Here is a 16015-nt window from a genome sequence, read left to right as displayed (position 1 = left end):
AATATAAGTAGGTATTTTAGGAATGTTTTAGAATTATTTAAATTGAACTGGGTTTCATTTTGGATGACCTACACTACACTGCCAGGCATTTAGTGACCAGCAGTTTAACTGTTCAGTGTTTGAGAACTTTAAACCCCCGTGAAGGTTAGCCGGAATGTGTTCCTCCACACATGAGTTGTCCAGCATGAAAGCATGCTACTGATGCCTTCACGGAGCTGTAAGTTAATATAACACCCTACTGACTGTGGCTGATGGGACATCTTTGAACCATACCCGAAGGAACAATGCCCCTCTTTTTAAGTGAGAAGGCAGGGAATAAAAGTCTTTTACCTGGTGACATTTTTAGAAAGTTCATAACTTAATTAGTATTAAACATTGCCTTTCCTGGTCTTTAGGCAGAAGGTAACTTAGGAAGTAAATTCAAAGGCTGAAAGGAACTTTTTCTGGGACGATAATTTTTTTGATATAAAAGATGAACCTCTCATTCCATTCAGTTTCAGTCAGCAGCTTGGAAATCTAGAATATGCTCACTTGGTTGTCAAGCAAAGGAAGGAAGATATGGTTGCTGTGTGGACATCAGCCCGGGTATAAAATGGTTAATTTTAATTGTTTAATCATTGGGTAATCATCTTTTCATATGCAGCCTCTGTGTCTGAGAGTAGATCTCTCTCTCTGAATGGGCGTTTGTTTATGATGTTGGTCCAGTTATTAATCCTTACCTTAAAATGGGAAGAAAATGATCAAAACTAGAGGGGATAGCACAGCCTTCCACACTACTTGGGTCTGTGCAGTGGCTCCGCTGCTGTTTTCATGTGGCAGTAGAGTCATGCCCTCCCATTCTGCCTTGAGGGGGCTGCAAGGATGAAGACAGGACTGTAAAGCTTCAAATACAGGACTCAAAGGCATCATTGTGTGGGAAAGGACTTTAAACAGTTGCTGTATTTCAAGTCCATGCTTAAATCCAAATCATAGCTGTGAGACTTTAGATTTTGCTTAAGATTTTTGTGAATTTTGGGTTATATGCACTGTAGAAATGAAGTAGAAATGGTTCTATATTATCACTGCAAATCAGAGGTTCTTTACATTTATACACAATCACAATCATGTTTCCAAACAGTAGACCTCAGCCCTGTAACACTGTATGTGAAGGGACAAACTTTTATACAAGTCAGGATGAGAGTCTTCCCTTCTATTTATTGCAGAGATAATCCTTTTTTTCTTTTTTTTTTTTCCTTTTTTTTCTCTTTGTTTAAATACGAATGTTTTAAATAGTTAGAATTAGGATTGTCTGTTTAATTTGACAATTACAATGCATGCTAACATGAAATTATGTGTTGTTTACAGTCATTTTTATCAGGGCCAGCATACCGTAGCAAAATAAGGACCTTTTGGGGAGGGCATACAGCTTCTACAATTTGGAAAAGAAGAAAAATAAACCTGCCACACCTCCTTATTTGCATTTTCTCAAACACAGCTCAATCAAATTGTGGGTTGCGCAGAGAGCGAACAGCATGATTTGACATGCAGGGGCTCCAGAAGAGTGCTATGCTTAATATTTTGCATAAAAATTTGTATAGGTCTTACCTTACAGCTAACTTTTAAGTGAGTAAGCAGAGCATTACTTATGTCCAGAGTGAGTGATGTGATTCTTTGCAATTACTATATTGACATTTTGCTTATAGGCATTTTTGTAGATCTACAGATTGCCTTTACATCTGAAATGTTTTTTTAGAGTGAAGATACGCTACTCTTGAAGCCTTTGGCATGTGATAGCTGTTCTGGGTTTAGTGTTTGTGTCTCGTTGGAATAACATGGGTTTGTTTGTTCTGTAGCCATTCCAGCCCACCCACACCTTGGTGGTTTGGCCCTTCCTCTTCCTTGCCTGCAGGTGTGCCCATTGCTGACCTCATTCACCCATCTATTTGGAGTCATAAATACATTTAACCTAATGTTTGGCTGTATCTCTGTTATGACATTCTTGAAATAGAAAAAACTTCCAACAATTAATTGCCTATTATAAAGCAAGACTTTTTTTCTGCCTAAATTTCATCAAAAGAGATATTTTTTCATGCTGTTACAGTAAATGATTGTAAACTTTCACTTCTATTTTGGGCTTCGCCAGATGCTTGCAAGTGCCTGTGTAATGTCACTTCCCCATGCTCCTCTCTTACTTAGTTCAAAATGACCATCCTTGTGCTACCTTTTAAGAATGTACGTAAAGTGCTTAAAGGTTCGCAGATGTCTACATGAAAGCAAATTATAATTAATTCTGTACTGCTTTTTTATGTCTAAAGTGCCACGTGTTCTAGCTAAGACTTTTTGTGGATTAGGATTGGCCTAATTCTGTCAGGCAGAAGAAATTTGATTGTTCACTTGAGTAAGACTGGAGTTAACATCAACTGTTTTGTTCGGTTTCTGAAAATTCAATCCCAAAGCTGCATAGATTTATTTCAGAATATTTTCATATGAAAGTTATGTCCTCTACAGGGGAAATAAAATTAATTTTCATGCCAAAATGAAATCCAGCACCATTCTGTCTTACTTTTATGAGAAGCCTTTTAGTGGATTTAAAAAAAATACCAGCAGTGTTAATTGAACCAGCACCGACTATCACTGGTATCCTGTGCTGCTGCCTACGCACATGTAGTCATTTACACTTCTGTAAGGTGGAAAATGCTGTACGGAAGGGCAGCTGCATGCCACAGCTGGAAAAAGAAAAATGCAGTTCAAGGTGTAACTTAGTGTGAAAACAAACTGGATAATGCACAGATTTCAAACACAGACATTTTTCCCCAGAAATCTTGTTTTGTTTTGATTCTAACCTTCACAAATTTCAAGTCTTTAGGGCTGAAACAAGCACTGTCCAAAGATAGATTGCTTTTGCTCTTTTAAAAAATTCTTGGCCAAGCAAAAGTTGTTGTCCATCATTTCTCCAAGGTTGGATAAGTGCAGAAATGAAAGCAGGTGGAGAAAAAGTAAAAACTCATGCCTGAGAAAGAAGTGCAGAGTATAAGAGGGCAAAAGATGAGTTTTTTTGGGGAAATGATGACAACGAGAGAAGTAGAGAAATGTTAGGAGCTAGAGGAAAATACAAATATTAGCACAGATTTTGGAGGCAAGTGCTGGAATGTGTTAGTGATATAAGAAGAAATCAGAAAAAGAGAAATACAAAATGTATGGGATGAGGTTATATACAGAATGTTTCCTTCCCAAATCCGCAGCTCAGCATTGTAGCTCTGGGTCTGATGACAGCTTCAGCTGCCCACAAATGGCTCTTGAAAGTCACTTTCAAATTCTGTATCTCAGTAGCAACAGGTGTCTTCATGAGTTCAAATGGTGGAATTCTGTGCTAATGCTCTAAAGAGACAAAATCAGTAGATGGGACAAGCTTAGCACTTAGTTTTATTCTATAGAATATGAGGTTTACGCACAGTGTGTGCACAGGTCTGTTTGTTTCATGCAATCTTTAATGAGTCATATACTGTGTCTCTTAGCCCCTTATTTTTAGGACAGTCTGCAAATGATTCAGCATGGTGTGGGGAAGACCAATGCAGGGTACTTTCCTCTTCATAAAAATTCAAAGGTATATATGTGAAATAGGCAGAAGACTCCTAGAAGACAAGAGAATGGTCTCATAGTTAGGAAAATTAGCAACTATGAGAATGGGATTCTGTCCCCGCCTTTAGTGATAAGTTCCTATTAAAGATGGCTAGATTGCTTTGACCAAAATTTCCCACTGGCCGCTAAGTACTCCTTTTTGGATTTTCTACAGTGGGCCAGATTGGCAGACTGTTCTTCCAGCTGCAGTTTAAGGTCACTGGTAGTGTGCATTGGACATATAAAACCCCGTACAAATACTAAGTAGTTAAGGAAAATCAGTACTCTCATTTCTTAGAGTAGAACCCAAAATCCATGGAAACTTTCACCATTTTTGCCCATTATGTCCATGCCTAGTGTTATCCTTATAAAGTGGGTATGATAGGAGGGAAAAAAACATTTCCCCTGCAGTCAGTTCCTCTTCTGAAGTCAATTAACATTTGTGAATTGCTTAGATAACTTTGGTAAAAGCTGTAATGTACTCCAGAGGAACTTATTAATTTTACTTTTTAGTATAATATTATAGGAAGTATGATTCCTGCAGAAAAAAAAAACAACAATAGTGATTATGAAAGGAAAACCATACTCAGGTTATTCTCATGATGGAGAAAAATTAATTACCTAGTGAAACTTTCAGTTTAGGAAGTCTTGAAAGTCCTTGATTTCACTATATGAGGAAGGTGTTCATTTTGGTTTGATGAAGAAAAGATGGAGAGAAAAGATGAAGGCTTTTCTGGGTAAAATATATTTCAAGAGTGAATTTCCTGTGGTTTAGGGTGATCAAAAAATAATTGATAGGCAGATTCTGTGTATGTGGAGTTCCTGACCAAGAGCATCATACCTATATTTGTTTCCATTAAAATCAAGAAAATATCTTAGATTGCTTGTAGAAATGTTTGTGGTGTGTATTGCAATAAGTATTCAGTATCCACCGTTCTGAACTGGTCTGGGCCAATGGGATTGCAAAATATTTGTCAGCTTTGGCTGACAGCCTGAAGTTGCCACAGCAATTTTTTCTCTTTAATGAGTATAATAGATGGTGTTTATAGAAAAATAAGTGTCTCACGAGAAGCTGTGCAGAAAGTTCCATTCAAAACCATTCTGTTTATATATAGTTTTGTTGTTTGTTTTCTTTTCTTTTTACTTACTACGGTGGACATTTGCATCAAAACAGGCTATTTCTCCTTCAAATTGCAGTCATGGACATAATAGGTACTATGCCAAAATGAAGCCAACGCACTTCAAAAAAGTAGACTATTTTGCTCACCAAATCTGTTTCTTCTGTGTATGTAAAGTTTTGAGCACTTATTTTCCTATCTAAATTTAGGGCCTGTTTTTTTGTGTGTGTGTTAGTTCTGTAAAACCAACAAAACAATATGGATATAATAATAATACGCTAGCAAAAGACTAAATGAGTAAAAAAACCCAATAGCTTAAATAACCTTCATGTTTTAGCACTTACAGTGACAGCAGGGAAAAAGTTTTTTATTACATGTACTGATCGGGGATTTTATACAGCTTAGCATCAGTTATAAATACTCATCAGAGAGATAAAAGGAAAAGCTGAGTCCTATTTTGGCTGATGGTGATCAATGGAATTAATAAAGGCAGGCTTCTCTTAAGAATGTCTGTGTTCTTTCTGATGGTCAAATTTTACTTTTCCAGTCTCAGGTTGAATGTAATATTCTGCCAGTTTGAAAGATACACTTTTACTGACAAGTAGCATAGCTTTTCTGGTTCAGCAGTGTTTTGTAGTGCCCTTAAGATTTACTTTAGGGGTCCAAGGCTGAATGCGTGCACATTAACACTTATGTTTGTATTTGTATTTACACCACTTCACGGCTTAGTCCCTGGCTTCAGGTCCATCTGAACAGGAAATACTCTCAGCTGCCTAGATAGCCCTGTGTCATTTATTTCTCTGGCAGGAACAAGTAGGAGAGTGGGTGCAGCATACTGCCAGATCCTCAGCACTTGTAGCCCTCATCCTAGCAAAAATGTAGGCAGGAGCGTGAATCACTGAGCCTTCCAGCTGGAGGCAGCTCCAGCCAGATCAATCTTACAGCTGCTCTGCCCTGTAGAGGTTCACTTGCCCTGAGACTAGAAGACCACTGTGGCTTGTGGCATAGAGCATGCTTTTCCTGTTCTTCCTCCTCTCAGTCTAGGGTGGTTCTCTGAAAATTGATACTTATCTGTGCAAAATCTACTGGATGAAGCTGTTTGTGCAACTGTAGGATTTACAGTCACCATACCAATAAATAAATGTTCCCTCTTTGGTTAATAAATGGAACAGCAGGGTTCTAGGGCAGGTGAGCATAGTCCTCTGACTGTAAAGATCTGCAGAGAAATTAGGAGTGGACAGGCTCCTGTTTCTACTGCATGATCATTTTCCAGTGTCATGAGCCCCACTTCTTCCCAAGTTACCTGCAAATCTTTCAGACAGTCTTTTTTTTTCTCATCTGAACAAGTAAGAATCCCTCTGATCTTTTCTAGTGTAGCCAGCTCTGAGAGCCTGATGAATTGTTCTTACCTCTTTGGGGCCATATGAATTTTTGATTTTCAAATAAAAATTACAAAACCTCTGTAAAATACACCTCACAGTTCTCCCTGCAGATGTAAGCTGCTTCTAGTTTTGCTGTGTAGCTTCACAGAGTCAGGGTCCATTTGCTGAGGCCAAACACCATTTGAATGTGACTGAATGATATCAGGACCCAAGCAGTGGATAGAAACATCAAGGGTTCTTTGGAGAAGTTTGTTGTATTAATTCCTGTTTTATAGCTGCTGTGTATGTAGTTTACACTTGACAATTTTTTTAGTTGCTTTTTGCTTCTGCAACTGATAATGCCTGCTCATATTGTCCTATTTTTTCATACTTTGGTGTTTGATGCAGGACTATGGCCTAGTGAAATGTTTGCAAAGTAATTCAGCATGAGTGTGCCAGTTGTTTCTTTGGTTATCTGTTGGTGATATTCTGTTCCCACCTAGTTTGTTCAGTGCTGATTTGGCAAACTGTTGCAGGTTTTAGCAGCAGGCAGTTCACAGTAATTGTATCATATAATACACTAAATAAATATATGATAAATGAGCAAACAATAGACACAACCACAGCAACTAACCAGGCTTATCTTGTGAATAAGCACAGCAGGTGGGCAAAGGAGTATGAGGAATAGGAGAAGAATTTCTTAGAGCGTGACTGCCACAAATATGTCAATGGAGCTGAGTCAGCATGGGAAGAGTGCGGGAGTGCAGTAATTTGCTGTGGATTCAAAAGCCAGCTACCCGTCTGGGTGATGTGGAGGGCATTTTTTGCGAATGCTGATGACTAACCTTTGTGAGCTCTGCAGAGCTGTTGCTTGTGCCACTCTTCAGCCAGCCTCTGTGCTGCTGCATTCCAGGGACATTCCACTGGAAACAGTAGCATGGCACAGAGCTGCTGGAATGGCCACTAGTCAGCATCAGGCGAGTAGCTAAAAATTGTAAAGGACACCAGTCGTCTTTTTCGAAGTTGCAGTTTGAGGATTTGTTTGCCGTTCTGAATTAAAAAATCTTGCTTTTGCTTCACCTTTGTCCAGTCAATACATATAGCAGATTCATAGTGTGTGCACAAATGGATATTTAGCACTATAATTTATATTTATTTTTTGTAGGTTTTCTGATATAAAATCATATTTTGCTGTACTATTCTCACAGCATTTTGCCCACTAGAAACCAGGACTTTTTTCTGCCTTTCTTCCTCCCATCTCTGTTTATGTTTTTCTATATAGATCTACATTTAGTTATTGTGTTGATGATACTTTTCTGTTATCTCTCTTCCTGATGTCAACCTTTCTCTGTTTTTCTTGCCAGCACATGGATGCTATGACTGTAGGACTGTGCTAACTGACCCATCTGGAGTTTTCACTTCTCCATGCTTCCCCAGTGATTATCCTAACAGCCAAGCATGCAAGTGGATCATCCGAGCACCTCATGGATTCATCATACAGCTAACATTTATTGATTTTGACATTGAAGAAGCTCCAGGCTGCATTTATGATTCACTAACATTAGACAATGGAGAAAGCCCAATGAATCTGTGTGGCATCACTGCCAAAGGATTATCCTATAACTCTACCGGAAATGAAATGATTGTGTCATTTAAAAGTGACTTCAGTATCCAAAAGAAAGGTTTTAATGCCACCTATGTACGAAGTAAGTAAACCGAGAGCATTTCATTCCTCTTTTAGATGTTAGAAGGAAATGTCTTATAAGGATTAGAATGACACTTCCTCAGTAAATCGAGTCTTTCATAAGAAGAGAAAGGATGGGGAGGCTGCAGGGTAAAGCGACAGAGTTCTCTTATTTTTTTCTTACTGAATTTTTTTTCTTTGGGTGAAAATAAATTATTTTATTCTGGAACAAAACATCAGATTGTGTTAGAAAAACTTCTTCACATGCAAAAATTTTAGGCCTAGCTGTGCCTCTCCCTGCAAATTTATGCTGGAGGGTTTGGAAGCAAGACACTTCTCCTTCAGGTCAACATACCTGCACATGGACAGAAAACTGAAAGAGAGCATGAAAGGGAGCTTAGCTGGGCCAGAAATACGGCCGGCACAGACCTTTGGCCCAGTGAAATACCCAACAGTGGGAAGGAGCTGTGCTGAAGAACTTCTCAGGAGTTCTTCTAGCCTCTAGAACAAACTCCCAGGGATGAACTGGCATTGCAGGATGGCTACCTTTCATTCCAGTTCCTTGATCTTTCTTTCCCTCCCTTAAATATGTAGCAATGCTTACTTTTTAAAAAGCTTAACAGCTGCAGAAAAGAAAAGGACACTTACTCTTATTCTCTTAGAATATATAGGTACAAACGGCATATGTTTGTTTTGTTGTTTAAAGCATTAATTAGTGGCTCTCACATGGCGGTAAAGGGCGGCGAGGTAACAGAAGGACATAGGATCATCGCCTACAGGCCGCATATGCTACTGACCATTCATTCCACTTCAGGGTTATAGTTTACAGTTGCCTGCTCTCAGTAGGTTTTCTGAAGTCACACACCTTAGACTAAATACTAGTATTGTATTGAGCATTTATATTATTATTTCACACTTCTGTTGGTTGGCTGGCTGCTGTAGAAAGACAGAGGAAAGAGGTTTGCAGTTATCTCTTCAGTTACAGGTACATCTTCCTCAGAATATTTTTTTAATATTTATTACATATATTATATATTTTAACATAATTAAGATAGTAGCCCCCAGGATTCATGAGAAAAGAGTACTCCTGATTTGCCAGCAAAATTTGTGTGTAATTCTGAAAAAAAAAAAGTAATGTCATATGAGCTAAAAATACTTCTTTTTACTTTTACTGTCCTTTTTCATGCTGAAGAAATGAATGTAGTAGTAATTCTAGGAGCAGCGAGATTATGCAAAATTATTAATTTCCTTTTTCCTCTTTAATCTTTTCATGTGTAAGTATGACTATAAGGGATGAGATGACTCACAATTGGAATTGAAAGATGCAGTGTTGCCCTCAAATATGTTCAGTGAAGAGGAGAGAAAAGGTCCACAGGTATAGTAGGGAACCATTTGCAGGCAAAGATCACTGCAGCGTTTAACCTGGCTATGGATGCAGAAAAGGGGCTTCGTAAAGGGAGGATAATGTACCGCTTTCCTTTAAGTTATAAAAGCATGTAGACAATAGGACATCATCCACACACACACACATTATGATGCATCTGCATGGCAGATGTTAGTGCTACATTCTCTTTTCCTTGCAAAGAGTTCCCAAAGCCATTGGAGAAATTGCACACCCCCTAACTTCAGGTTCCCAATGGAGCTGCAAAACTCCTTTGTCAAGCTGACACCATTGTTACTACTGCAAACATGATGCTTGAGCAAAATCGTTCATTTATCCTAGAGCAAGAAAAACAGGGTTATATTCATACTTTATTTCTTGGAAGTAGTCATATGTAAATAATGAAATTAAGTAGTTCAGTTTTGAGTTTAACAAAGTAATGCAATGAAAACGGCTGTTCAAAGACACACAAATTTTCTAACTGGACATGGCATTTAGAAAGAGATTAATGGTTCATCCTAATATAAAATATGTACGCAAAAAAAGGGAAAGACAAAATAAGAGAGTGAGTTTTGGGAGGGAATTATCAGGGAATAGAACAGCTTTTGTGTGGCTCCTTGGTTTTATGTAAGAGCAGTTTCAAGCTGAGTTTCACAGAGCATGTCCTGTTATTCATAACAAGTTGGCCACCCACACAAATGCTGCCTTTCCTGTTGTCACCTTCTGCAACACACCAAAAGTAGATGGACGGGCCATATCCTTAGTCGCAGTAAATGAATGCAGCTTTGCTAGTCTTAGGATGGCTGTGTCAATTTACAGCAGCTGAACAGCTGGCATGTTAAATAATTTTCTAGTAATTCTTAACTGCATAAGTTAACTGGTGAGTAGAACTCAGTCACGTAAATGAGAGGAAGGCTAGCCAACAGACCTGTGTTAGCTTCCTTGCTGTTAGAAATGCTTGAGACAATGTTAAGTGAAATTAGCATAGAGTTGAGTAGTACTGCAGTAGCCCAGATTAAAAACACAGTTCAGTGAAATAGTAACAAAAAATTCTCAAACAGGTATTTGATACATAGACACTTGCAGATCTCATTAAAAGTAGTGCATTTCTTCCAGCAACAGTGAAAGGGCAGATGAAAACAGTGAAGTTAGGAACAGCAGAAGCCACCACTTAAGCACTGAACCATGGTGAAAAGCCCACCAATTGTCAGGAAAGCAGTTTTTCCTGCAAGGGATTATAAAATACTTTCTAGAGACTCCTGGCTTGTTTATGTAAAGGGGCATACAAGATGTGAGACAGTGAGCTGCACGTAAACTGGGGGCCCTGAAAAGCAGCAGAGGCAGGCTTCATGTTGTCCCAGTGCTCCCATAAAAGCAGATGTGGATCTCAGAGCAGTGAGCTGCCTGTTGCTGGTCATTTCTGCTGCTTTTGAGCTGCCAAGGTTTTTGTACGTTCTTCACAAGTAAGTAGCAGTGTGTCCAAAAATACCCCTGTTCATTGCAATCCAGCTATCTTCCTAACAGAAACAATTTAACATCATTCTGGAAGTAGTCTAAACACTTGAATAAATATTCTAAGAATATATATGTATATTCTTCCTTGGAGAATAACCAGCTTCTCCAATACAAATATCTGAAATTCATCAGTATGATGACTTTCTGTGTGGCTGTAATCAGGAAGGAAATCTCTGCTTTATGTTGATGGCACGATTCTGTTTTCTCCACAGGGACAAAACAGTTGTTAGTTTTCTTCTTTCACTCTACAGGGAAGGTGCCAGTGGTTAAATCTGTTGGATCCGAGTACAGTGAAGTTGGGTAGACTTCTTCAGTGCTGGAGCAATGTCTTCCCTGTTTATTTCTCTTTCTATACTGTTTAAATGTGACCAGGTGGTTTATAACTCTGCTTACCATCCTAACACAGGCAGGGCAGCATTCATATGAATGAGGTTTCTTTCTTCTTTTTTAAGTCTGGAATCCTTATACTTCTTCTGGAACACTTCCCGTATTATGTAAAGAAGCTTTCAGTATAATAAACCCATGAAAAAAAAGCCCCCGTTTTCAGTGGAGAGTTGAATGCATTTTCTATCTATAAAATTGTTACAACATACTTTTGCCCTTGGGAAGGAAAAATTATGAAGTAAATCCAGTCATTATAAAGGCCAGTATTTTTCTCTCTTCCCTCCCATTCTGCATTTGCTGGGTTGGCAGATAATGCGCAATGTTATTTTACTATATATTTGTCAGATTATGTCCTTTTGTGTATCCAAACATGGCAGTTTGGAGCTCAGAGACTTTGCAAGCTGCTGGCAAAGGGAAATTGCAATACCACAGACTACGCAGAATCCTTATATCCTATGTATCTGTCTTTTTTCCTGAGCGTGGCGTGACAGTCACCCTTTCTTTACATGTCTCACTCTCCCATATTGAAAGGCTTTTATTTAATTCTGAGAAGGGAACGGTAATTAATGTATGTGTTGTGCCATCTCTTAAAAATCCCAGAAGGGACTAGGGATTAATAGCTGTGACATTTACTGTTTCAGGTATAGCAAAAACCAGTTTCACTTCCAGCATATAGACTGTGAAATTGTGTAAAATAAGTAGCAGATACTTGCTGGAGATGTTGTCTGTCACAAAACTGTGGAACCACAAGTGAAACCAAAGGCTGCTGCAGTCTGCCCTTACTGCAGTGCACATTTGCAGGAGGACTAGCCATTTCTAGATACTTGTGCAAAATCCAAAATTGATGACACAAATATTAACAAATGGTGAACAGCTTGGATATAAATATTCATGGTTTCAGTATTCAACCAGAAGGCTGCTGAGAAGATGCCTAATGCATTGCAGAAACCCTTTAGCTGGATTCAAGAACAAAAAGCTTCAGTTTGCCAAGGAATTTAATGGGGGCTTTCTTCTGTTGCAGTATTTAAAAGAAGCAAGATGTGAACTTCACTGGTGTAATGCAGTCATGCAGACAAGTTAAAATAATATAACTTAAAGGAAGTCATACTGTGTTTTTCAAGTAACTTGTTTATTCCATTGCCTACTGCATACTTACTGGATGAACGAGTAGTAATTTTTATGAAGTGAGCTGAGGCAGAGTTAGAAGTTAGTAGGTAATATGTCCTAATATTGCTGTTAATGCATCTTGTGAGGCTGTTAACAGCATTGTCTATGTTACTGAAAAGGAATTGTACATTTTCACTCGTGCATTCCCAAGACAAATTCCTCTTTGTAGGTGCTATTGGTATATTACAGTGATAAAAACACCTGGTGAATGTTTGATTTTAATGAATGTAACTTCAGCTTCTGCTGCCAGTCTGCCTTTATATGATGATTTTTTTTTTTTTTAATTTATTTATCTGCTCTTGGTTCTAGTTGCCGTGTCTCTGAGGAATCAGAAAGTCATCATTCCTCAGGTTCCTGATGTTGATGCTGTGTATGTGGCAGAGACTGTCTCAGTGCCAGAGCTCAGCCAGTTTACGCTGTGCTTCGAAGCAACCAAGGGCAGCAATGATGACAATGATGACTGGAAGGTTTTCTCATACACCGATGCATTGTCAAAAGAATTTTTCAGCTTTGGGAAGACCACAAAAGGCCATTTTCTGTCCATCTCAGGCACGCAGTGCATCCTTGAGAATGCATTGCCCCGAAATGCAGAGTTTTTCACGGGAACTTTTCAACAGCTCTGTGTCGTAGGGGATAGCTTCTCGGGCAGCATAGGTATATATGCCAAAAGCACCTATCATATAGTGTACTGTCCAGGTATCTTTGGCAAAGTTATCCCTGGAAACGGCAGGCTGGTGCTGGGCTCTAACAGCAATGAAGTGAGCTCTCTAAATGGAGACATTTACAACTTCCGCCTCTGGAATTTCACCATGAATGCACAAACACTGGCCAACCTCAGCTGTGATGTGAAAGGAAACATTGTAGACTGGGAAAATGAATTCTGGAGTATTCCAACTTCAGCACTGAAAGCAGAAAACAATTTGAGTTGTGGTGAGTATGCCTTGCCAAATCTTTTTTTGCTTATTTTCCCCCCACACATGTGCATTGTGCTGAACATATCATATACCAGCATGGAAAAAAATAAAGAGTTCCTGTGAAAGGAATACTGCTAGCTCTTACCTTTATTAGACTTCAGCTCAACTCTTGCCATATGCAGATGCTTTGAAAGGGTGTAGATTTGATTCCCTAAAGGAAAAGAACAAGCCCCTGAGTATGTTGAGTTGCTGCTTGAAATAATCTGCATATCAAAGTTTTTTCTGAACAATTTGTTTCCTGGCCTTCTACTCGTATGAAATGGGGATAACAGGCAAGTACGTGCTAGCCTTAAATAAGATTACAGCGATATCTGGAGAAAAAAATGTGTGTTAACTGACCATTTACGAAATGGTTTTGTGCCTGCCCCTTGGCCCTTTGATTAGCCAGAAGGAGCACTTGCTAGCCTTGTGCTGTGTGTGCAGAGCCAGCAAAAACTGTGACAAAACAACAATCCATATGAGACAGAAGAGTATAAGAAAACATTAAATTAGAGGAGGCAGACAGGAAGAGTTTTAGATCAAAATCATTGTTTTATCTTCCTGGTGACATATTATCAGTCCTTCTTTTAACTGGTAATTACTGAAGAACTTTCTTCCTGTAGATTACTCCAGAAGATAAATTTCAGTACATTGTCCAGCCTCTTCTCATTTCATGCCTCAGATGCTCAGATAACACTAACCGTATCCTGGGCTGCATCAAAAGGAGCGTGACCAGCAGGGTGATCCTGTGCCTTTACTCTACTCTCATGATCTCACTTGGAGTACTGTGTGCAGTTCTGGTGTCCTCAGCATGAGAACATGGAGCTGTTGGAGCAAGTCCAGAGGGCCACAGGGATGATCAGGGGGCTGGAGCACCTCCCGTATGAAGACAGGCTGAGAGAGTTGGGGCTATTCAGCCTGGGGACCTCATACAGTGATAGGACAAGAGGCAATGTGTTCCAACTCAAACACAGAAGGTTTAGGTTAGGTAAAAGGAAGAAATTCTTTACTGTGAGGATGGTGAGGCACTGGAACAAGTTGCCCAAAGAAGTGGTAAATGCTCTGTCATTAGCAGTGATCAAGGCCAGGTTGGACAGAGCCTTGGGTGACATGGTTTAGTGTGAGTTGTTCCTGCCCATGGCAGGGGGATTGGAACTAGATGATCTTAAGGTCTTTTCCAACCCTAACCATTCTATGAGTCTCATAATTGTCCAGGTGTCATTCTTACATATGTATATGTTATTACAGGTGATTGACAGTTTTCTGTTGGAACATCAAAAACTGAAAAATCTTTGTCACTTCGGACCAGTGTTTTTTCTTCTTTTTTGCTTAGTAACAACTTTAGAGATATTTAGATAATTATAAAATGCATAGGGAAAAATCCTGGCAGCAGTAGCCTATACACACATGTATGCTTGTGAAAATCAGCTCTTATCAGAGTTTGAGCCCTCCTATTACAGCAAATGCATTCCTGGCATTTGTGAAAAAAAAGCAACCAACCAAACAAAAAACACCCAGAAAAGTCAAACTAAGCATTTCCAAATATTGGTTCTTTCTGAACCATGTAGGGTCTCTTCATATCTAATGTCCTCTCCAGTTCTGCCGCCTTGTCCCTTTGACACCTTACTCCTTGTTAGTTTAAACATAGTTTAGATAGTGTCAGTGTAAGCACCTCCTGACAGAGCACCTGTCAGCGCTCTGAGAATCCTTAGCTTGAAACAGAAGCTGGTATCGTTAAGGTGTGCTAGTTTCTGTATCTAATAGCTCGTGAAGGATTAAGGTGGCTAAGAAAACGTCTTGTTTGCTTTAGTTCACTCAAACCAGTGTGAGGTACTCCTTCACAGTTAGACTCACTGGGACAGTTCTCAGCATGCCTCTGCTAAAAAAAATGAAGCAACACCTTTATGAAAACACAAGCAACCAGGTGTCTTCACCCCTCTACCAGAACAAAGAAAAGGCTGATCTAAACAGTGACCATGACTGGTGAAGGCCTTTTGGACAAAAAAAACCAAACAAACCAAAGTTGCTTTTCCAGATCTGACTGAGAATAACTTCCCAGACATTCTTACTTCTCTTACACCTTTGTACCATGAAGATTACCACAACATTTTCACTAAGCAGCCTACCAAGACCTATGTGAATGTTGTGGTCATATTTAGTTTTGACTGGAGTATGGGTCTTTGCCCTTCTTTCTGTTAGAAGCTGTACAGTTCTGTGACACAAATGTAATACCGCAGCTGTTCTCATAGAAACAGTACATTTATTTTCATTCCACAGCTTTATTCCTTGGGATGTCATTGTTCAGTGGTTCCTTACAGCAGGTTATTAGTTTAGAAAATGTGCATTAGTATTCATAGGTTGGGCTCAGGTTTCTATACAAGCCATTTCAAATATATTTATATGTAAGCATTGTTACTTCCTGTAGGCCTATGAGAAAGCTAACTAATTAGTCTTTTTCTTTTGAAGATGCTATATCACCCTCTGTGATACAGTCTTTCCTGACCCAGAGATTTTGTAAAAGAAAATACTGAGTGCAGTGCCATTTCAAACATGGTTACTGATCTCAGAGATGGAATTGTTAGAATTTTCTTCCCTTCATCTTCTTGAATAAAAGCCATCATTGTAAAACCAGCCTCCAACAGGAGAGTTGATGAGTCAGGCTATCACCCGTGAATAAACCACTGACAGTAGGGAGATGAATCTAACTGATTAGGCTTCATTTACCAGCAATGGAAGGATTTAGGCAGAAAAGAGGTTTCTGCACAGCTCCAGTGCTTCCGCAAGAAGTGGCATGTAGCTTAAAAAAACCTAAGCCGCGCATTTAGCAATGATCTCAACATATCTGTGCCTGAACA

General features: G+C 39.1%; 1 protein-coding gene across 7 annotated transcripts in view; it reads left to right on the top strand.

Annotated features, from left to right (window-relative positions):
• ADGRG6 (adhesion G protein-coupled receptor G6) overlaps positions 1 to 16015 on the top strand; it is a 111513-nt gene that overhangs the window by 38742 nt on the left and 56756 nt on the right. For 6 of the 7 annotated variants that reach the window (XM_062614238.1, XM_062614241.1, XM_062614237.1 and 3 more), the window contains exons 3-4: positions 7441 to 7782; positions 12517 to 13137. In XM_062614238.1, the coding sequence (XP_062470222.1) occupies positions 7441 to 7782; positions 12517 to 13137 (963 nt within the window). The remainder of the gene's footprint in view (positions 1 to 7440; positions 7783 to 12516; positions 13138 to 16015) is intronic. The other variant, XM_062614243.1, reaches the window with a different exon arrangement.

This window comes from Pezoporus occidentalis, unplaced genomic scaffold (genome assembly GCF_034315485.1).
Source record: "Pezoporus occidentalis ecotype Australia unplaced genomic scaffold, CSIRO_AGI_Poc_V1 ctg174, whole genome shotgun sequence".
Taxonomy (NCBI): Eukaryota; Metazoa; Chordata; class Aves; order Psittaciformes; family Psittacidae; genus Pezoporus; species Pezoporus occidentalis.
Note: the sequence above shows the minus strand (reverse complement) of the source record. Positions and strands in the feature narration are given on the sequence as shown.